Source organism: Amia ocellicauda, chromosome 5, assembly GCF_036373705.1.
Source record: "Amia ocellicauda isolate fAmiCal2 chromosome 5, fAmiCal2.hap1, whole genome shotgun sequence".
Taxonomy (NCBI): domain Eukaryota; kingdom Metazoa; phylum Chordata; class Actinopteri; order Amiiformes; family Amiidae; genus Amia; species Amia ocellicauda.
Window position 1 is genome coordinate 16,588,792 of NC_089854.1, and position 21,414 is coordinate 16,610,205.

Here is a 21,414-nt window from a genome sequence, read left to right on the forward strand (position 1 = left end):
TCGCCAAGAAGAATCGCAAGACGACAAACTCCCATGCAGAAGGCTGGCTTTTATATTGTGTGCTATGGGGTCTTCTGTGGAAAACAGCACTACAGACAGGGTGTGGATTCTCAAAGTGCCGGGCTCTATATACACAGAGAAAGTCTTCTGCCACAACAACAAAAGGATTTGTTTATAATTAAAGATCACAAAAATGACATTTTTCAAAAAATAAAAACGCTTACTGCGCTGATCTTATAACAATTTTTGTGAAATACAAAAGCTCATCAGATGCTGCTTCAAAAATATACACCTGCAAAGTGTTTTGGGTCTCTTCATTTTCCCTGGTTCAGGAAAGTGGTTCCCTTTCAAATCGAAAGACAGCCGTTATCAAACGGGAAGAGCCTTCTGACCTGCCAATCAGTGAAAACATGTACCAAAGATGCCCAACAGGCGTCTGGCTGAGTGACCCCCGAATGGTAATGGCTGTTTTTCTTTTTCAGGGAACCGGGGTTATGACAATAACCCATCGTTATAGACGTCGTCGGTATGGTTGAGAAAGTTCATTGGCTTCTTTCCTTACCTTCAGCAGAGTCCCATCGTCGCTCAGAGAGCCCTTGAAACATTTCTTCAGCTTCCCGCTCCTCACGTTGTAGATCCTGCAACGAGAAGATGTCTTTAAGACCAGCGCTCCAACACACTACCACAGAAAAGCACAGGACACCTACTTTAGCAAGAAACTAATTCCAGGAATCCACAAATATGTTCAACTCTCACTCGCTCGGTGTGGCTTAATCAATTAAATAATATATCCACGTCTTTGGGCTCCTTTTTTTTTTCCATACCTATTCCACACACATTTGATCTTGTACTAGTAGTATTAAGGCACAGATGTCGTGAGTGTGACTTAATATGAAATCCCCTCCACAGGAAGTGAAGAGTCTAGAGGGTGGGGGCAGAGTTGTGCCATGCAAAATGCAAGGACACACATATTTAAGCACTTAGCCTAGTGTCTGCTCTCCAGTCGCACCTGATGTTCCTGTCCTGGCAGCCAATGGCGGTGAGATTCCGTGTGGCGTCCAGGTCCATGTCATACAGGGTGGTCTTCTCCACCACGTGATGGGAGCGCGAGAAACTCAGGCCCTCCGATGTCTGGGGAAGGAGGCACACACTGCATCTTCAATATACACAATCTGCAGGGGCGCACAGATTTCTTAATACACCAAATCAGGGTTGGAAAAACACTGCTGCATTGTGGGGATCGTTAGGAAATGTTTTACATCCCCACTTGCAATTGTGAATTCTTCCATATGTGTGTGTGTTTATAGAGAAGACAGTCAGCCTTTGATCACAGTGGAGGTGTGCTCAGCGTCACAGCAGCTCACCTTCTCTGCAGAGCGGAAGTAGATGCTCTTGTCGGCTCCGCAGCTCACCATGTGCACCTCTGGGTGAACACCTGCACACAGCGAAACAGGGACACGCCCACAACACCGCCCAGTTACTCTCATGGTAAACGGATAGATCTCCGAGTGCAACATCAGCGAGGCGATTAGTGTGCCGTGGACTCGGAGAAACTGTGAATTTGACAATAGATCGAGACACACACAGACACTGACAATAAGACAATCAGTGGACAGAGAAAGACAGACTGATCGACAGACCTGTGAACTTGACAGCGGTGATGGAGGAGGAGTGGTCGTCCAGAGTCTGCTCCAGGCTGTACTGTTTCTCCACATTGAGGATGTGGATGAGACGGTCACGACTCGCAGATGCCAGCAGGTTCATCCCTGCGCACAACAACACCTTAGACAACATGGACACTGACCTCCCAGAACAATAACACTATACATCTAACATGATCTATACATCTAACTTCATTGATGCATACAGAGGAGTCTAAACTTGAACCTGAACCCCTGTGCTAATCTTCTGCCTTGCAATAACCTTTGTATGAAAAGCGCAATATGACTGAACGGTGGAGTTATTATGTTTAAGACGACATGCATTTATGAAAACAAATGCAGAGATAAAGATAGAAAGAAAGATAGGAGGCAGACTGGCACAGACTGACAAATATTGCAAGACAGGTAGACAAAGATATCGAGCTAGATATATTAATAGATTGATTTACAGAAAGATTGAGGTAGACCCAATGAAAAAACAAACACGGTCAGCAGATAGACAGGACCAGCCCAGAGCATGACACTCACCTGTCTCTGGCCTGGAATACTCCAAACACAGCACTTCGGAGTCATGGGCCTCCACCTTCACGAGCTCGTCCAGGAAGTCCAGGCTGTAAATCCTGCAGGAGTTGCACAGACACAGAAACGTCAGGCACAGCAAATTCCTTTCTAAAATCTCTCGCTAACCTTTTCCAAGTTAACGAATCATGACCAAACCCATCTACCGAACAGGAACGCAACAGTGTGTCCTTGGATTTTTTGGTTGTTGAACAGATTCTGGAAATGTATCAACAGAGAGTGGAAAGTGGCCTGCTAGGTCTTCAGTTCTACAGAGAGCACAGTCCAGTTTTGCCACTGTGGCAGAGTCCGTTTTCTGCACTTTTATTTAACTTAGAATGCAATTATATTTTGGAAAATGAATCACCTTTGCTTAAGGCATTAACGTAACATACAAATCACATTAGGGGTGCGTCTGGGTGTGGTGTTGGTGCGTGTGTATATAGAAGTGTCAAAGCTGTAGCCTCACCTCAGGTTGCCACTGCGGTCTCCGGATGCCAGGTGCTGCCCGTCAGGGCTGATGCCCAGGACCCTGATGCCCGCTTTGATGTCGGCCGCAGCTCCGGCCTCCCCCCTCTCCGGGCCCTCCTGGAGGTGCTGGGTGCTGTTTCCCACATACACGACTTTCAGCAGGTCCTGCGACAACACACACACATACTGTACAACACAGTCTGCGCTGACTGCCCTGATTGAACCCCTGCCTAGGCTAAGATGCTTTAGTGTTAAAAATCTGTGTTTTGCCTTGAAATGTGTACATTTATCCAATCACAGGGGAACATGCACAGCTCTCTATCTAGGTTTCGAGACGCACACTGCAAACAATTCAATCTCAGTATGTTAAACTGTTCTGTTTTTCAATATAGCAAATTCATCCTAATTTAAGAACATTGTATCAACCTCTTTAAATGGTATCTGCTTGCAGAGATCATGTACCTGGTAGATATAAAATAAGATAATGCAGTACAGCTAAGTAAAATCATTCAAATATTACTACTCTGATATCATATTATATATATATTTTATAAGTTTGCTTGCAGAGTGAGAGAATGACAACCATCAAAGTGGAAAAGCCAGCACGGATTAACAGAAATCAAGACATAACAGCAACTGCACAGTCCCAGACAGGATCAGTTTCTTACATGGCTGTAGAGGTTGCGGTGGTAGCCGGAGCTGGGGAGGGGTGACCCACTGTCACAGTGCCACAGCCGGATTGTGTTGTCGGAGGAGCAGGTCAGGAAGGAGCCAGGGGGTAGGCAGGCCTGAGACGAGTCATCAAGTTCGGGGTAGGTCTGTGGGGGGAAAACAAAAAAAACAAAAAAAAAAAACATCATAATGTAAATGAAATGTCTCTCTGCCTTTCAATACTTTTTAATTAGAAGAGGAGCATTAACGTTTTAGATCTGCATTGACCATTTCCAGAATAAAAATCAATCCATCCAGCACCGTATCATTGCATTAATAAATACTGCAATAAAACTGGACCATGGGAGACGGATCTTTTCAACTTCATCATCGCATTGTATATCTGTTTTACCTCCACGCTCCAGACGCAGCTGTTGTGGTAGAGGGCGGAGTTGACCTTTCCAACCTTCTTCATCTCTCGCACATCCCAGATGTACACGCTGTGATCACTGTACACGCAGGTTAGCCAGCAGCTCACGGGGTCATAGGTCACCGCCAGGGTGTCAGGGTACACTGCTTCTGGGTTCCAGGCAAACAGATGGCTGCAGGGAAGACGACAGGACATTTAAAGATAGGAAAAGATTTACAAATGAAACTAATGGGTCTTTGATTTACCCACACTTACAACATTTCAAATTTGTATCCATTCAAGGTTGATTGTATTGTCAAAGGCCACAATCTACCATTTAAAATGCAATTGGAGAGAGGTTTGTAATTTAGGAGTTGTGGGTAGGTCATAATTATACAGTCCAGGAATATCGCTGACACTGAAATGCAGGGCAAGCTAAAATCAGCGAAATTGGTTCCTACAATGCAATCCAAATGAAACTCGCAGTACAAACATCAAGCTTAGAGAAAAAAAAAAATATATATATATATATATATGGAACGTGAGGCTTGTCTGGCGTTATACCCTGGCTCGATGCCCTGCGCGATGTCCACGCCCAGGCAGTGCGGCCGAGGCAGAGTGGTGATGTAGTGCAGGGTCTGAGGGCAGAAAACACGTACGGTGCCGTCCGCACAGCCACAGAACACAAACTCCTCGCTCACCGACACACAGCTCGCATGAGATGTCTAAGAGAGAGAGAGAGAGAGAGAGGGGGTCAGAAGAGGTATATGTGCATATGCATGCCTCGTGATGTGAACACATGCATCAGTCGATGGCATTTCCAAACTGCGTGGAAGGGGACTGCCAGAGCCGGCCCTGTTGTCTGACCTTCAGGTCGATCCAGGAATCCAGGAGCCTCTTGTTGTTGAACTGGCACAGTAGCCCAGAGCTGGTCAGACAGAAGGTGCTCTGGGCCATCTTCCCCTGGCCGCATGCCACGCCGCAGAACAGCCTGTTCCGCTGCTCCCCCAGCAGCCCAGATCGGCCAATCAGGGGCACTGTGCCATTCACCTGGGGTCACAGAAGTCAGAAGTCATGGAGGAAAAAAATACAAGGTGTTGCTACAGCTGTATGCAGAAAAAAGGACAGCTGGTACATCAACAGGTTGCACATCAGTGTGTGCACACGAAAGGGTTTGCTCAACAAAACTAAACAAAAACACTGATTTTTAACTAAACTGTAAAGGGCAGTGTAGGTCCAGAAATATCAGGACAAGAATCTTTCCCACACTCGTTCCGTGCGTGTCTCACCCGTCTCTCCTTGGAGGCATCCAGGTACCAGAACTTGACGTGTCGGTTTCCGGCGGTCACAAAGTAACTGTTGTCCTCCGAGAAGGACACCGACGTCACGCGGCTGGACACCTTGTTGGAAGCGATGACGATACCTTTCTGCAGTGGGCACAGCACCACGGGAAGAGAGCGTTAAAATCATTTGAGTTCCATACACAGATGACAGAGAGAGAGAGAGAGAATGGTAGAGAGAGAATGAGAGAGAGACAGGGCAGAGAACGAATACCTGCCAATTAAAATGATCACAGGCATGACAGACACATGCAGAGGACTAACACAATCTTTCTTAACCCCAAAACATGTTCTGGAAGGAAGGCTGTGATACCACAGATCTCCCAGTATTCTCCACTCACCCTCCACTCCCACACGTTGACGGTCATGTCGTGCTGGTAGCCCACGGACACGATGTAGCTGCTGTTGGTGGAGAAGGCTACGCATGCCACGCCGTACTTGTGACACTGCACCTCTGCCACCTGAGTCCTCTCCACCACGTCCCACACCCGCACACAGGGCATGTGACCGCACTGAGAGAGAGACCGGCCTTCAGTTACGAAATTGTCAAAACAGATTTCAGTACTAGACAGGGCAAAGGTGTGTATACAGTTGCGCATACTTTCATTAATTCCTTTTTTTTTTTTTGTTTCTTTTTGCTGTAACATTGTTCCCATCAGGCAATGAGACATTTAGCACAGGTTTGTTTAAAGAGGTACCCTAAAATGACTGCATAGCATCATTCTCTGCACCTTTAGTTCACAGGCCTCTTATTGTGGACACACAATTTGGTCCAGTCTAAATCTCTGCTGTCAGCCAGTTTTCCTCTGTACTCTTAACATATTCTCCAAACAAACACTGGAATGCTGCAAGAACTCAGCTGGTGTATAAACAGAAAAGCTGTGACTCATGTATTGACAGTATTTTTTTATTTTTATTTTATTTTGTACTGCTGTTGCAGTAACGTCGTCCTTCCTATCCCTCCCCATTCTCTCACACCAATGACATACAAACACAAAAAAGCAACCTCCTGATTCTACATTCCAGTAAAACACATCTTCTTAAATAACATTATCTCATTAAGATACTGTCTGGAAGTCTGTTTTACCGAGTTTAGTCATCTGTTTTGGTCTCAAAGCTCCTAAAAGGACAAGGCCTCCCTGGAAAGACCTCAAAGAACATAAAACTGTAATCATTTCTGGGGCTCACAGCGAAGAACTAAACAAATTGACTCGGTTTAACTTCAAACAGTGGAAGTGGCGAGATTTCATTAGAGTATGTAAAATTGTAAAAGGGATTAGGAACAAAAACAACCCCCCCCAACTAAACTAAACGAAAACAAAGGACTACTTCAAAACAAGGCAAAATGAAGCACATCTGTTTTTAGGAGTGAGAAATCGAGAGCCACTCTTCTTAACACAAAGGCATCAACAAACTATCCCCCGTAATGTTTGCCGAAGCCGATCCTTGGAGACGTCAAGGATATTTCGATTCTGGGATGTGAAAGGGTGATCTGCTAGGGGCGAAATGAGTGATAAGGACCAAATGGGTTTCTTCTGATTGGAACCTGCATCTTGTTCTGATGTAAATGTGTGCGACAAAGGGTTTAAGGGTAGGCTAGGTCAAAGATGGATTCAGTCATGGATAGCTGGTAGGAGGAAGTTCCAGAGCCTAGGAGCAACCCTCTAGAATGCCCTGACAGTGAAGATCTGGAGCTTGGACATCTGGAGCTTTGACAAGGTGGCCTGCTGTGGTGGAACAGAGTAGCGCCAACGGTGGATTTGGTACCAATGAAGAGGAGTTCTGTTTTATCAATGTTGAGCATGAGCAAGTTGTGTTACATCCAGATTCCTATTGCAGAGAAGCAAGATTCAATGCAAGTCATTGGAGATGGAGATGGGGCAGACTTTATTGAGCAGGTCTGGGCTTTCTTAAGATGGGGGTAACTGCAGCTGCTTTGTAGTTGTAGGGGACAGTTCCTTGGGCAAAGGGAAAGATTGACAATATGGGTGGTATATGAAGAGAGAGCAGGGAGGCATGTTTTGATGAGAACAGTGGGGAGGGGATCCAAGGAGCAGGTCGTAGTCTTGGATGACATGATGAGTTGGAAAGTTGACAGGGAGAGGAGGCCAAGGGAGACTTATCAGTGAGAGTTTATTTTGACGATCTTGTCCTTGAAAAACTGAAGGAAGGAGTTCAAAGCCAACATAAGCTGTCCCCTCTCAGTCTGCTCCTGGCAAAAGTGAAACTTCTGATGCAAGCATTTGTTTATGAGAAAAGCATATTTGGTATTGGGGAGATCTCAAACAAAAAAATATGGAACAAATGACTCAATATGTAATTAAAATGGTAGGGACATGAAGACTAATAGAGTACAGAGAAACTGCCATCTAATTAGTTTCCTATGGCATGGCCTAAAAAGCAAACCAAGGTTCTCATTTGTGGTGATTAACCCCATTATTTTAATCAACATTACTTCTAAAAGTCAGCAAAGCACTTTACAATTTCTCTCCATTTAGTCACTATAAGACCATATGTGTCAGCTTTACCATTCCTTAAGGTGAAACTCAATACAATTACATGGTGCAATTGAGGGGAAGGGTCCTGTGTTGTAAAGGATCTCCAGGACAGAGGGGGTTCATGGGCTTGATATTGGGGGCTTGTAAATATGGCAAATTACTTCCCGCCAGCGAGATGGGCGGCAGCCAAGGGAAACAGCCCAGAAACCACTGCGCAGAGTTCTACCCTGCTGTCTTTACACAAACCACAAGGCATGTCGAGGACGTCCTGTATTATCGCACGATTACAGAAGGCAGCAATTACCCTGCGACTGCACACACTCGCTCAGACTCCATCAAACACACACACACAATCACAGACTCTCGCACAGCCTCAAACAAATCCCAAACGGAAAAAAAATAATCAAGTAGTAAGCTTTATTGTAGAGGTTTTTTTTTTTTTTCCCCTCTCTCTCTAAATGTTTCTTTTTTAATTAATGTTTCCAAACTTACCTCACCAGTGACCAAGTATTTTCCATCCTGTGAGAATGCCAAGGCAGTGAAGGTTTTTCTGGAACAGACAAATACACAAAGCAGGCTTAATGAAGGAGAGGCGGGGGGGGGGGGGGTGGGGGGTGGGCTTTCTGCAGTGCATTAAGGCGAAATCAGGACATTCAGAAAATTGCATGCAGCTGTCCTCCCCTGACTGTAATTCCATCGCTTTAATTTCACTGGGGACCCTTCACATATGAATACATAAGAAATCTACTAGACTGATAATCTGGAAACTGAAGATGTATTAAAGAATGCAGTGTGAACGTGTTTAAATTGAAAACATTTCACGCCAAAAAAAAAAAATTCACAGCTTAGAATGTGTACAGAGCAAAAATCTGTTACTACTAGTTATGAAAGGTCAAAATCTAGCATTTTGTGTTTTTTAGTTTTAGCATTTTTGGGATTTTTTTCCCCAAGTATGCATAAAGGGCACTAGAATTATACAATTAGACAGACAGCAGATGCATTATCCAAAGTGACTTGGAGAGAGCATGGTTTGAAGGGACTGCATCATTAAATGCTGCAGCAGAATCACTTACAATATGGCCATGGTTATACATCTCTAGTAAGAAGGAGATGACTTAACTTCCTCAGGGTGAGTCAGGGCTTGCAACAAGTACTTAACCTTAACCACTGCACCACATAGCACCCTGAACCCAGTGAATGTAATGAATTAAAAGAAGTCAAGGAAAACTGAGGAATGCTTCTCGGGCATTTTCACCCTATTCAAGTTAAAGATCAGTAAATACTAAACGTTTGGTCTCCCTTGGGGGGGCAGGAATCCAATCTTTTGTCAGGACACTCCCTGTTTTTGGAAACACTCTTTTGAATCACATTAGTAAAGTTTTAAAATTTTATTTCATCGCATACTTGTTTTGGCTGGCCTTGTTCAGGGCTGCACAGTAGCTCTTTGGAGTGTGAACTGCACCCGGGGAGGCAGCAAGCTACAACAAAGCAAAACGTATTGTGCTGCCACCAATTTCAGCTTCCAAATAGTTTGGGTATTTGTTTCTCCCGATGAAACGTGTCAGCTCTTGTCCGTGGCTTTCAACAGGGCGCTGGTCTGTCTCCTGGGAGCCTGCCAGATTGAGATCACAGGCCAGCCTTCAACCCCCAGTGCCCCCTCTCATGAACATGCCCTGTGGGGAGAAGGCCGATTCTGGGCAGAGGCTGCCAATTCAAAAGGTAAATCCGGACCTTGCTTCTCTGTCGGAGATCTCTGGGAAGCGTTACAGTGCCACAGCCCCCAGCACTCACTTTCTCAGCCCACAATCCACCACAAAACCCGCCCTGCCCTTCAGCTCAGGGATTTCTGCACAGAGCGTGCCAGGGTTTACCAGTGCTAGGGAAAACAACATTCACTTAATCTTTAAATTGCCACTGTGTGCCTCTTCTCTTTTTAGACCTTTATACCCAGCACAGGCAATTGGGGCTCCAACTCTACCTCTATGTACAGAGCAGGTGGAGCAGAGACAACAGGGGCTCTGTGTCCGTCCCTGTGCCTCTATATCCCTTTGACAGAAATCAATGGCGGTTTTATTTTCACAGCTCCAGTGTCTTCTGTTCAAACCCACTGGAATCTTTGCAACTCTCTGTAGGCTCCATAAGTGCACAGCTTTAAAAAATATATATACGCCATGAACAAGTTTAGGTGCATTATTGATATTTATTCTGCTAAACACTCACAGTCTCTGCCTGGCCCCTTCTGCTCTGACAGTATGAGTATGTTGTGTGTGCGTGCGTGTGTTTATTCTCACCTGGATACATTTAGGATGTGGGTCTGTTTGTTCTTCTTGGGGTGCAAGAGCACCACGACACACCTGCAACAGAGACAAATGTTGAGTTTATTCGAAATAATGAAAGCGAATATATCAAATATAGATTACGTTCTAACATAGGTTCGTTTCTCATTCGTGCCCATTTCCAGTCTCATGGTCTGATCCATTTGAACTGCATGGGAGATCTTAAAACTAGAAATTGGTTCCGTTATGCCATTTGTAGTAGCATATTTAATTTTTCGAATTAACAAAAACATGCAAATATTTATTGAACCATTTTAATCGAACAGGTCACATCATCGATAGTGAGATGATCGTTACAAAAAGAGCATTTTAAGTTTTTTTTGGTCGTTTTCAAAACATATAGAGCAAAGTGTTGTAATTTTCAAACTGTTTGAAAAAAGTGGCACCAAAAGGATACAACACGTCAAATATATACCATATATAATTGCCTGCTCAATCTAGAATACTGCTATATATTTTTGGGGGCCATATTGGCCACCCCACACCGACACTCACAGACTATCGGCATTTGAGTTATTGGCAAGTCCAGCTTGGCAACTTACTAAGGATTCCCATGCCATACAACTATATTGGTATAAAAATACATAGTTAAAATACATGCTAAGAACAATCAAAACCACTCCTTATTGATGCTGCACTGTGCGTAAGCTTCGTGGTGTGGTGTCAGCGGTGAATTGAATTGAGCAATCGCTGTACAGTACAGTATATGTCAGAATGTAACACCTGTGTGGGAGAGGAGATCCAGATGGATCCCCACAAACATTTCAATCGATGGCCTTCCTCACCCCTGGGAGAACAGAGAAGGAGTAAATATTTTCACATTCCTAGCCCAGGATGGAAGGCACAACATTTTTCTCCTCCTTCTCTCTCTAACTCTCTCCTTCTCTGTGCTCCCTCCCGCCCCCCTCCTTCAGTCCTTGGCCAATCCTTCTGAAGGTTAAAATAAAAACTGTGAAAAAATGTCTTCATCTAGTCTGTGGCTGTATTTTTCAGTGAACTGGAGCATTCAAACATAGTTTAAAGATGCAGTAATCGTAACTAAAACAGTTATGATGCGAATGTTACGGTAAGTCGAGTGATGTTGTTTTTTTCACAGTGTTGTATGTTAACAACTAATCTCCTCCATTTTAACTGTTGTACTAAACCACACCCAAACAAAAGATTTAATTAAAGTGATATTTCAAGAAAATTCAAATAATGACATTAAGCTGCTAACCTATATGCTTAATACATGGGATCTTACCCAGCAGGATAGGCCACTAGTCCAGTTGAGGGGTCACAGGTTAAACCACTGCTGCTGGAGGTGGTAATACCCAATACTCTCTCCAGTGTCACCTGGAAGACACACATTCAGGGTTACACTGCACGCACACACACACGCAGACACACCTGCAGATCTGTTCAAAGCCCATGATGTTGCGTCTCTATGCTGTCAGAAGTCCACAGTCCAGCAGGCACTCTAGGTTGCTTTTAAACAGCAATTGCTTAACAGCAGGGTCAAAGGTTAAATCAATTCTATCTAGTAACAAGCATGCCAACAGAGCAATGTTTAAAAAAGAAAGCTGGCTTATGTAGCTACTGCATCGATTCTTGAGCTAAACACCACCAAGTCTAGCTAATGACATTGTTTCATCTGTAAACAAAATCATCTTTGCTGCTTCTATACAGTGTGCACAAGAGCTTACAGCTGGTTACCCAAAAATAGAAGAAAATGCATGTGGGGAAAAAAAAAAATCAGAAACAGTGTATCTGGTGGGACAAACATAGCAGCACATCGACCAAAATACAAGCGAAACTCGACCCCCTATGAGCCGAAAGTGTCCAACACAGAGACAGACGTGCAGACATTGGGTCTCACAGCAGCCCGGCTTGGCACACTGTGCAGGTCGCTTACCAGGACATCTGCAGCCCGTTTGTTCATCTTTTGGTGACACTACATCTTGTCATCACATCTCACAGGAAACCAATGCTCTGGGCTTTGTCAGGTATTTAGTAAAGCACTTTAACTGTGCATATAAATCATTTTCACCTACTTTGATTGGGTGGCCACCAGTTTTGGAGATGATCTTCGAATCAATATTTTTTAGCAAGGTTATTAAACATTTGAAAAGCTTCAAATAGCAAATCAACGTCTGAATCATCTGAAAGCCAAACCACAGCCTATACATGACTTGTATAGTGGACTTTCGTGTGCAAGACAATTAAAAGCATGGTGTGACAGGGCCACCAAAAACTGAGCTTCTGCACAGCACGTTGCATCTGGTCCTCGCGTTAAATGACCACAAAGGGTTGAGTTGCAAAGTCTTACTTTGGATGAACAACCCATTACTCAGACGTCTTGTCCCAAACCTTGTCATATTCTGCCTTGCCTTGCCTCCAAATCAGCGTGTCAGACTGCAAGGGCACCAAGCCATCCACATAATAAATCTGGTCTATGCACTGCCAACTGAATTGCAAAGCGGTGATTAAAGCCGGAGTCACACTGAGTCAGGGTGCAGATGCATACTTCTGCACACCGACTTTAAAGGCTTGGTCTGATGCATAAACAGGATATTGACAGCGAGAGACATTGCATTAGTACAAGTCGACATTAACAGAAGCGAAACACATAAAAGCGGTCACTCCAGCTGCTGCCAACCAAAAACCCGTTTCCTCCCGCATCACTTCAACTTTCTGTTTTTTTTGTTTTGTTTTATTTTAGGTTTCAGAAAGTCTAACAAACAAGGCGTCCGTGCAAATAAATCCAGCAGGAGCACGTCTTTAAAAACCCGCCACCGTCTCACCACACACCCGGTTGTGCATGCTCCGTCTGGGCGGTTGCTGCCGACTCTTCCTCCGCAGATTGATGGAAGGAGGGGAGTTGATCAGCTTCTTCATCCGAGCGCTGATGTGGTTGACATGTGTAGCAAATGCTCCCTCCGCCATCGCGGGGGTGAACAAATGAAGAAAACAAATCGGCAAATAAAGAAACAAATCAGTCTAAACCGTGAAGCGGAGGGACGCGTCTGCCAGCATGCACGGTGTCCCAAAAGTTAGCAGCTCCAGTGCAACTCCTCCGTGTGTGTCTGGGTCCCCTCTTGCTACTGCACCCTCTCCGTTACAGTTGTGCTGGGGGGTGTATCCCGCTGCACTGTCAGTCGAGGGCTTGTTTTAGGTGAGTTAAATCCCTCCTTCGTCTCTCTTTCTCGCTGGAAACTCTTCGGAGACACTTCGGGAAAGTACGGAAAGTCCGGGGCGTAACGGCACACTGACGCACGCAGACGCCGGTCTAGTTACCGAGGGCGACCGCGGTAAACATTTTCAAACCAAAGCCGCCTGCGCCGATAGGGTACTTCCTGAATGAGCGACAGGTGGCTCAGCCAATGAGCAATGTAGCTGCGAAACACAGCGTGTCCTCCTACCGTGTGATTGGCCCTCCCGGCTCCGACTGACAGCAAGAGCATCCAGTGATCTTTGAGGCTTAGTGGGGAAGTGGGCGGGCGTCTAACGCTTATTCGGAATCTAGTGAACTTTAATAAATAATAATAATAATAATAATAATAATAATAACAACATTTGCTCTATTACAGCCAAAGTTACTGATTACTTTAATAACTTCACTAGTTACTGTTAACTTAAGTGTTAGCTACCTTGCACTCGTAATAATGTGAAAAGGTTATGTAAAAAAGTATCTAGCATTTGCTCAATATTTGAACTTTAAACTACCTAGCTAAATGTTTGAAGTTTTAATAATGTACCCCTCTAAGTTAGTAAAATAAATAAATTATGTTAAAACATGGTACATTTTGATTCACTTTGTATCACTCTTGTATTTTGCAAGACACCCTGGCTATGGATAAGGTCTGTTAATAAATAAAAAAATAAATAAATAATAAGCACATATTTTGATATCAGTACAGTCAGTGAATTATAATTTCCCACCTGTATTAGTGTACGAACCGTACACACAATGGAACCACCATGTCATATTACTTATTAATTAATGTATGCATGCTGGAAACATCATAATCCAATAAAGTAATTCAAAATACACTGAACAAAAATGTAAATGAAGCATGCAATTTCAGAGATTGAGTTACAATCTGAAGTACAGTTCATAGAATGTAATCAGTCAATTAAAATAAATGGATTTCAAGTCTCAAGTTTTGAGGACGCATGCAATTGGCCTGGTGACTGAGTGTCCACCAGAGACATTCTCTGAACCCACGCTGGAGGTGGCTTGTGGTAGAAAAATGAACATTCAATTCTCTGGCAACAGCTCTGGTGGACATTCCTGCAGTCAGCATGCCTATTACACCCTCCTCCCTCAAACCTTGAGACATATGTGGCATCGTGCTGTGTGACAAAACTGCACATTTTAGAGTGGCCTTTTTTTGTCCCCAGCACAAGATGCACCTGTGTAATGATCATGCTGTTTTATCAGCTTCTTGATATGCCACACCTGTCAGGTGGCACCTGTCACCTGTCTTGGCAATGGAGAAATGCTCTCAAAAACAAATTTGTTCACAATTTTGAGAAATAAGCTTTTTGTGGATATGGAACATTTCTGGGATTTTCACTTAATCTCATGAAACATGGGACCAACACATGTTGCGTATTTTTTTCAGTATATTACATTTTCTCTTCTGGTTGAAACACCTGATACTGATTAATGCTTTCTGGCGCCCCCGTGTACTAGAAGCCCAGAATATCATAAAATAAATGGCATTGATACAATTCTTTAATTTGTTTATTATATTTGTCAATACATTTTGTTGTTCAAACAGTTTAAAAAAAAACTAACCAATTTTTCTTACAACATTCAACTCCTAAGCAATAGTGGCACAGTGTCAGTTGTGTACAGAGCACAGAAAATGCCCTTTGAATTCCACAAGGGTACAGCAGAGTCGGAGACATTTACTACAAGAGCCTTTCTCTGCTCCCCAGTCACAGATTTTACAGCCTCCACATGGAGTAATCTGTGTGGAGTTATTTAGTATTTGCACCACTTCCTAAATCCCACCTAGTGCAGCTTTTCTTGTTACCATTCTCCTGCCGTTTCTTCAAAGGTTCAGATTTAGTGTGACAACAAACTGAATTACTATACCAGGAAACAATAGCATTTCATCCCATGCAAGGCTGATTGCTGAAATTAGGTGGAGTAGCTGGGGAAGTATATTAGTGTGACACAAGCTGGTGTCAGTGCACAGCACTTCAAAAAGAGGCTTCAGAGCAGCTTTGTGAGCAACACCAAGATGCTTCCCCCATTGCACGTCCTCATAGTCACCTCTTGAGATGTATTTGCAAAACTCATTTTTTCTTAAAGCAGGGGAGGAGCTGACAGAAAACAAAAGTTAATAAACATTACTCAATACCCAGTGTTGCAATTATTGTAACACCTTAGGGTCCAATTGTGACACCCCAATCAATAGTGCAGAAGTCCCATGCCTATCCATCTCACAGTTGTGAAAAACAGAACAGATAGGCATTACCAAAATTGAAAAGTCAGATCCCACAGACTACTGGAAGGGATTGAAAAATACGCCCCCTGGCAGGTATCAACGGAGAATAGACCTAATAATGTCTTGGTATGTGCAATAAGAGGATCCCTGCCTTTTTTTCATATTCAGTCCACTTCTTTGTTAAAGCATTTCAGTCAAGTTTTAACAGTTTCCCCTTGTGTTAAGAGATACTCCTTTGGAAGGAGTTTAACATGGAATATAAACGAATCTCTTATACTTTTACACCACCCGTGTAAAGGAGACCAGCTGCTACAGGTACAAACAGAAAAAAGGATGATCAAAAACCAAAATCTCTCATTATGGACAAGACGGAGCTCCAAAGCAATTGGTCGTTCTAGGTAAGGAAGCAATATACACAGCTGCCAGTCCTACAACGGCTCCTAGATTCGTCTTCCTGCCCCACTGTGACCCCTAGCCATGATCACAGGAAGTCATTAGTAATAAGGGTGGAAAGGCAAGTGGGAGGTTGACTGAGATAAGAGAGCAGTAGTATTGGCTTCACCTGTGCAGAAAAGACTGAATAGTCAAACGGATACAAAACAAAAGTCACTGAATTAATCAAGTCCTTTCACGTTTCACAAAAAGGGATGCCAGTGTGTCCACAGAGACAAGAGATTGACAGAGTGTTTCAGCAGCCCTCTTTCTCAAGGTGACGTGAGACTATGAGTGGGCTCCAGCCGCCACATGTTGATTCCCAGGTGTGGCTTCTCTGTCAGAGATGGGGGAAGGTGTGCTGGATCCCAGCACTTTCACTTTCAGCCCCCAGTAGACCACGAGTGGAGGACCCATCCCTGAAACAGGACTGCGAGTGGGCATATACAGGGCTGTAGGGGGGCGTTGGGGGGTCGGTCTTGGTATGATTAGGGTGTCCTGGTGTCACTCCTGCTCCTCAGCTTTTTATCTCTTGCCTGCCCTCCTCCTCCTCCTCCTCTGTGGAGGGGACAGTGTACAGGTAGGTAGTATTCTCCTCCTCACAGATAATGGCCACCGTCTCTCCTGCCTCTGACACCACTGCACTGGTCTGAAGGTACGCCTGGAGAGGAGAAGAGATTGATTATTATTTATTATTATTATTATTATTATTATTAGAAGGCTAGATTATTCTTAGTAGTCCAAAACATTCATTTTGCCTAGCTCACATTAGCTTACAAGTATACAGTGAGTGCAGAGGGTGTAGTGTAGTGCAAAACAGTGTGTTGTACAGCATTTCAGATTACAGTACAGTGTGTACAGTGTGTAGTGTGAGTATGGTACAGAGCTTGTACAGTGTGAATACAGTTTATAGCTGGGCTCTTCAATAGGCGGCCCCTGGGCCACATCAGGGGCCAGTTGCATAAGAATAGACTAAGTCTTTGTCTAAGTGCAATTATAAGTCATACTAATGATAGACACTCAGGTAAAACCATTGCATAAAACAGTCTTTCCTTAGACTGCTATAACTTCAATCACACAATGCATTCTGGGAATGTTAAGACACTTGAAGGAGAAAAAAACAAAACAAAAAACATGATGGACACTTCTCTAAAATAGTGACAATCCCACAGTAGTTTTTATGCTATCAACTAATTTGCATCTGCCTAGTTTAACTGTCAAATGTAAGTGTGAGTAAAGCGTGAGTACAGTGCGTCTGCGCTGTCCTACCCTCTCCAGCAGCCTCAGCCTCTCCTCGCTCAGCAGGTTGCTGTGTCTCAGCTGGCTCACAGTGCTCTCCAGCCCCAGCAGCTTGTCTAGGTGCCTGCGGTGTCTCTGCTGCAGGACCTTCACTTTCTTCTGCAGCTCCACCACAATCGCCTCCAGCTGCTCCTTGCTCAGGCTGTTCCTGTGGTACCTGAAGAGGGACACAAAAAGTCTGATGCATTAGAACAGTCACGACAGTCATACTACAGTGACAAGGCACCGATTGACTTTAATACTGCATTTCACTGCAAATGAACAAACTCACGAACCATCTACACCCCTTTCCCCCTTGCCAGCCCCACACGCCCCCCTCTCACCGATGCTCTTCCAGCTGCTTGCCCTGAAGCTCTGGCTGATCCCCCTCTCCATCGCCCTCCTCCTCTACCTCCTTCTCTCCTCGCTCCACCTTCTCCAGGGTGAGCACCAGGGAGCTGGGCGAGGGGGTGTGCTTGGAGATGATGGGCAGCGTGGACACAATGGGGGGGCACAGGGCAGAGGACAGAACGGTGTCGGGGGGCGGCAGGGAGCTGGTCTGGGTGGCGGGGGGCAGGATGGTGGCGTTGGGGATGGTCTCGAAGTAGGCGATGATCTGGATTCCTGGGTCTTGCAGGCCCGGCGGTGGGGGGAGCAGAGTGGGCTCTGGCTGCACTGGGGGGGGCTCCACTAGGGTCTCCAGGGCCACGTTCTCGATGACCAGAGCCGGGCACTGCGCTGGGGTGTCGGGGACGAGGGCTGAGGCCATGGTGGGCACTGCCTGGCTTGCCCCGTCTCCTATAACCACCTCCTGGACCTCTGTGGGCACCCCAACTCCTTCCTCTTGCTCTGAAATCACCACCACCTCTGCCTGCTCTCCCTCCACCTCCCCCAGTCCATCCATTCTGTGGAACAGTGCCACAGGGAAGCAGTTCAACGCCTCTGCCCCCGTCACCGTTCCCTGCCCATCCACCACAGGCAGCACACTCTGCACAGTGCCCGTCTGGGGCCTCAGAGCACTGGCCTCCAGAAGTAGGGGTTGGCCGGGCTGGGATGGGTCAACTGTTATGGTGTAGAGCTGCAGGGTATTGGCGTCAGTGTCCAGGGCCACCGCCTCCCCCACAGGCACCTCTCCAGTGCCTGCCGCCCCCGGTCTGGCGCTCCCCCGGGCTCCCCGCTTGGCTTTCCTCTCCGATTTGTCTGTGCATTTCCGTTTCTGCTCGTAAAATCACAAAAATAGATTAATGAAAGCAAAAACACAGTAGATTCACAATTCTTAGCTGCCAACTTCACAAAAAGGGTCTATTGTGCTTTTGCATGCAAAAAGAGTTCTACTGATAGAGGTAGCACACAGAGAGACAGACATGCAGAGACAAGGACAGGAGGGACACATAGATGCACAGGGCCAGGTTTCCTAATGAGCAACTAGGAGCTAGGCTTTTGTTTCCCCAGCTCTCCATGTAATAAAAACACAATCCTATACACCATATTTCCCTGCTTTCTGCACCTGCTGCCCCAAAACCCTGTCTATTTACGACATAAGAGCATTTTGGAGGGAGTGGGATGAGGTCACTTTAGTATCGGCTTCCTCTGTAGAGTGCAGGGTGACTGAAGTGCAGTCAAACCTGCGCTCTTTGTTGTAAGGTTTTGCATGCTGCGCGATGGGCACCCAAGTAGATGATGGCATTGCTTACCCCGGAGCCGTCGGAGTGCTGGAAGAGGGTGGGCACAGCGTCGCTGGCCAGGTAACGGATGCCCCAGCGCAGGTCGAAGCAACTGGGGGTAAAGTGCTCGTTACACAGGTGCTGGTACTTGGAGGGCAGCCAGTCCTCCCTGCGCATGTTCACCAGCCACTGCCGCAGCCGGTCAGGATCATGCAGGGGGAACCTGGAGGAAGGCGGGACAGATGGCAGACAGGGGGGAGAGAGGGAGTGAGCCAGGTAAGAGACAGACTGAGACCCTTGTAAGATGAGCATTACTGAGACAGAGAGAACCTGTTTGTGACACAACACAAGGCAGAAAAGGGAGCAGACCCCAACACAGTAGTAGGTGGCAGCAGAGACTCAGTAAGACTGCAGAGCTTGAAACAGAAGCTAGAAGGCTACACATTGCTGGTGTGTCGTATTATCAGCTCTCCCTCACTAGACACCACCTTCTGGCCTATTACTGTCCAAGAGTTCTCTGTTATTACTCCAATGTGCCTTTATTGTGGGTGTCCTAAGGTCGTCTTCCAGTCTCACCCATTCCATTTATTTAGTTCGGCTCTGTATCACCGCCCCCTCTATTGCTAAGCAATAAGGACAACACACAGGGAAACACGATTAGAACAGAGGCCTATTCTTCTTGGGAGAGATAAGATTAACTGCTGCGTAGAAACTCACCAGGTCGACGGCAGTTATTTTGTTTCATGTAAAGTTGGCTTTGTAAGTTAAACTGCAAGTGAAACAACAAGCCGTGATGGCAGTGCACTCCTCACTTACATACAAGTCAGTGAATGCAACTGTGGGTGCATCTGCACTTGCCCATAAGAGGTGATCTGCAGGGTTAGCCTAGATGTGTTCACCTCCATTCCTCTCATTTAGTGAAAAGCCTGCAAACTACGACTGGTGGCGGTTTGGTGGCAAATCTATAAAATGTGTTACAATGAAAAGAAGTTACTGTAGCAAAAGTCATAAAAATAGTAATCTGCAACAAGGAAGGACACATTTATCTGCCATAACTTTGAGTGCAGGGAAGTATATTTTAAGTAGTATTTTACCCATCACCTGAGCATCTGGACCAATGAGGGTAAATAATAAAAAGTAACGAGGCCGGAAGCATCTCTGCTATACTCGTCTCTGGTACCACATGGTTGGTGGCAACATCCTGTAAAGTGACGTATGGGGTCACAGTATTCTGTCATAGGAAATAGGGTCCACGTCTTTAAAGTCGCTCGTGTTCTTATATATACGTGTACATTATAACTATGAATATAACACAGATGAGCAGTGCTGTATCCTCAATTTCACCTGTACCTCAAGTGAGAGGCGGCTCTTCCACAGACATGCGTGAACAACGTCCGCATCACACGCGTGTTGTGCAATAGGCGAGGCGTGCAGTGCGGGATATAACTAGCAGGCGACTGATGCTCAGACTGTACTGTAATTCACCATAGCGGTTGTGTTGCCGTTACAATAAGCCCCCACTGACATGAGCCGACTCAACCGGCTTTTAATTCTTACAATCCCGGTGCAGCGCTATCACTTATCCCCAGGACGTGACATTACCCATCTCCTTATCACCCAAGGTTACTGACACAGGGAGTGAACGAATGAATAACAAGTTTATAACAACGTGTCAAAAGCCCGAAACTGCTGAAAAACAGTGCGCTTTAACACCCCAGTGTGTACACAGCGATTACTTATCAGAGCTTACGCAATTTTACAAGCACCTATCACCTTCGTGTCAGTGTCCATCGATGCGCAAACAACACGCAGTTTCTGCAGACAGTATTGTGCTTTTGCCCTCTTGTCGATGGCTATGTGAAGCAGGCGTTGATCTAATACAAACTATATTTTTACAACCTCTGAACACGCTATCCCTCCCATTGACCGTTACTGGAGATCACCTTCAGGAGTTGAGACAATGCATGGTGTAGCCTGTGTTGCTGCACTTCTGTCCAGTGCCAGGTGGTGTAGTGCACGGCCACACCGATATGACACACAGCCCTCGGCACTGAATGAACTCGGATACAGCATGATTACCGACCAATCACTACAATCTTATTCTCGGTTATCATTATGATAATAAAGTCTATACTCACTTGTAAAAACTTATTTTTTTGTTCGGGTTGGGGTGTCCAGCGCTATTGCTGCAGTTGGGTGCCGTGCAGTATTTGGGCATTTTAGACGAACCACCTCAGCGTTGTAGAAACACGGAAAACGCCACCAGAGCTGTTTACGTCGAGCACACATGCCCAGAGGTCAGCTGTGACGGCTCTGCCAGGACACCGTCACATGGTCCCGGCCAGCAGCTTCAGCGCGAAGGGGTCAAAGGCTAAAGGCTACGGAAGCCGGAGGAAGCCATCTTTGAGAGTGGCAGAACCGCGGCGAGGTCCATGCGTGCTACTCGAAGTTGTAGCCACCTGGCGGTCTTTAACGGGACACTGCAGTTCAACAGCTTCAACGTTTCTAAATATCAAACGCCTGTTAAGTTTTATTTTCAATATTTTACTTAGGGGTACGCAGATATATTTTACTCACATAATCTTTCACAAGTCACGCAATATCACATCATGTCAATGCTCAGGAACACTGTTGAGAATGAGGAAGCCAGGAAGGGATTGAATACATCAATATTA

General features: G+C 45.4%; 2 protein-coding genes across 4 annotated transcripts in view; both read right to left on the bottom strand.

The window, feature by feature from the left end:
• wdr62 (WD repeat domain 62) overlaps nt 1-13,168 on the bottom strand; it is a 24,933-nt gene extending 11,765 nt beyond the window's left edge. The window contains exons 1-16 of one of the 2 annotated variants that reach the window (XM_066703990.1): nt 12,715-13,168; nt 11,168-11,259; nt 9,880-9,942; nt 8,081-8,138; nt 5,432-5,602; nt 5,040-5,177; nt 4,618-4,800; nt 4,315-4,475; nt 3,754-3,943; nt 3,359-3,508; nt 2,689-2,855; nt 2,190-2,281; nt 1,641-1,766; nt 1,365-1,435; nt 1,010-1,131; nt 563-638 (exon numbers count right to left, since the gene is read on the bottom strand). In XM_066703990.1, the coding sequence (XP_066560087.1) occupies nt 563-638; nt 1,010-1,131; nt 1,365-1,435; nt 1,641-1,766; nt 2,190-2,281; nt 2,689-2,855; nt 3,359-3,508; nt 3,754-3,943; nt 4,315-4,475; nt 4,618-4,800; nt 5,040-5,177; nt 5,432-5,602; nt 8,081-8,138; nt 9,880-9,942; nt 11,168-11,259; nt 12,715-12,849 (1,995 nt within the window). In that variant the 5' untranslated portion in view covers nt 12,850-13,168. The remainder of the gene's footprint in view (nt 1-562; nt 639-1,009; nt 1,132-1,364; nt 1,436-1,640; nt 1,767-2,189; nt 2,282-2,688; nt 2,856-3,358; nt 3,509-3,753; nt 3,944-4,314; nt 4,476-4,617; nt 4,801-5,039; nt 5,178-5,431; nt 5,603-8,080; nt 8,139-9,879; nt 9,943-11,167; nt 11,260-12,714) is intronic. The other variant, XM_066703991.1, reaches the window with a different exon arrangement.
• A 1,467-nt stretch (nt 13,169-14,635) lies between these two features.
• On the bottom strand, nt 14,636-21,074 carry LOC136749575 (THAP domain-containing protein 5). 2 transcript variants are annotated; one of them, XM_066703994.1, is made up of 5 exons: nt 20,878-21,074; nt 18,770-18,962; nt 17,420-18,291; nt 17,067-17,253; nt 14,636-16,458 (listed from the first exon to the last, which is right to left on the bottom strand). In XM_066703994.1, the coding sequence occupies exons 1-5, from the start codon at nt 20,955-20,957 to the stop codon at nt 16,315-16,317; spliced, it is 1,476 nt and encodes a 491-aa protein (XP_066560091.1). In that variant the 5' UTR covers nt 20,958-21,074; the 3' UTR covers nt 14,636-16,314. The 2 variants fall into 2 exon arrangements, with proteins under 2 accessions (XP_066560091.1, XP_066560092.1); XM_066703995.1 differs by lacking the exon at nt 20,878-21,074 and adding an exon at nt 20,683-20,762.
• Between the last annotated feature and the right edge of the window lie 340 nt (nt 21,075-21,414).

What these genes read in the sequence shown, in the direction of transcription:
- LOC136749575 (XM_066703994.1), bottom strand. Translation starts at nt 20,957, where the DNA reads ATGCCCAAATACTGCACGGCACCCAACTGCAGCAATAGCGCTGGACAC. An exon ending in AAGCAGCTGGAAGAGCATCG is followed by an intron (nt 17,254 to 17,419) that starts GTGAGAGGGGGG and finishes GTCCCTCTTCAG; the next exon opens with GTACCACAGGAACAGCCTGA. An exon ending in GGCTGAGGCTGCTGGAGAGG is followed by an intron (nt 16,459 to 17,066) that starts GTAGGACAGCGC and finishes TCTCCTCTCCAG; the next exon opens with GCGTACCTTCAGACCAGTGC.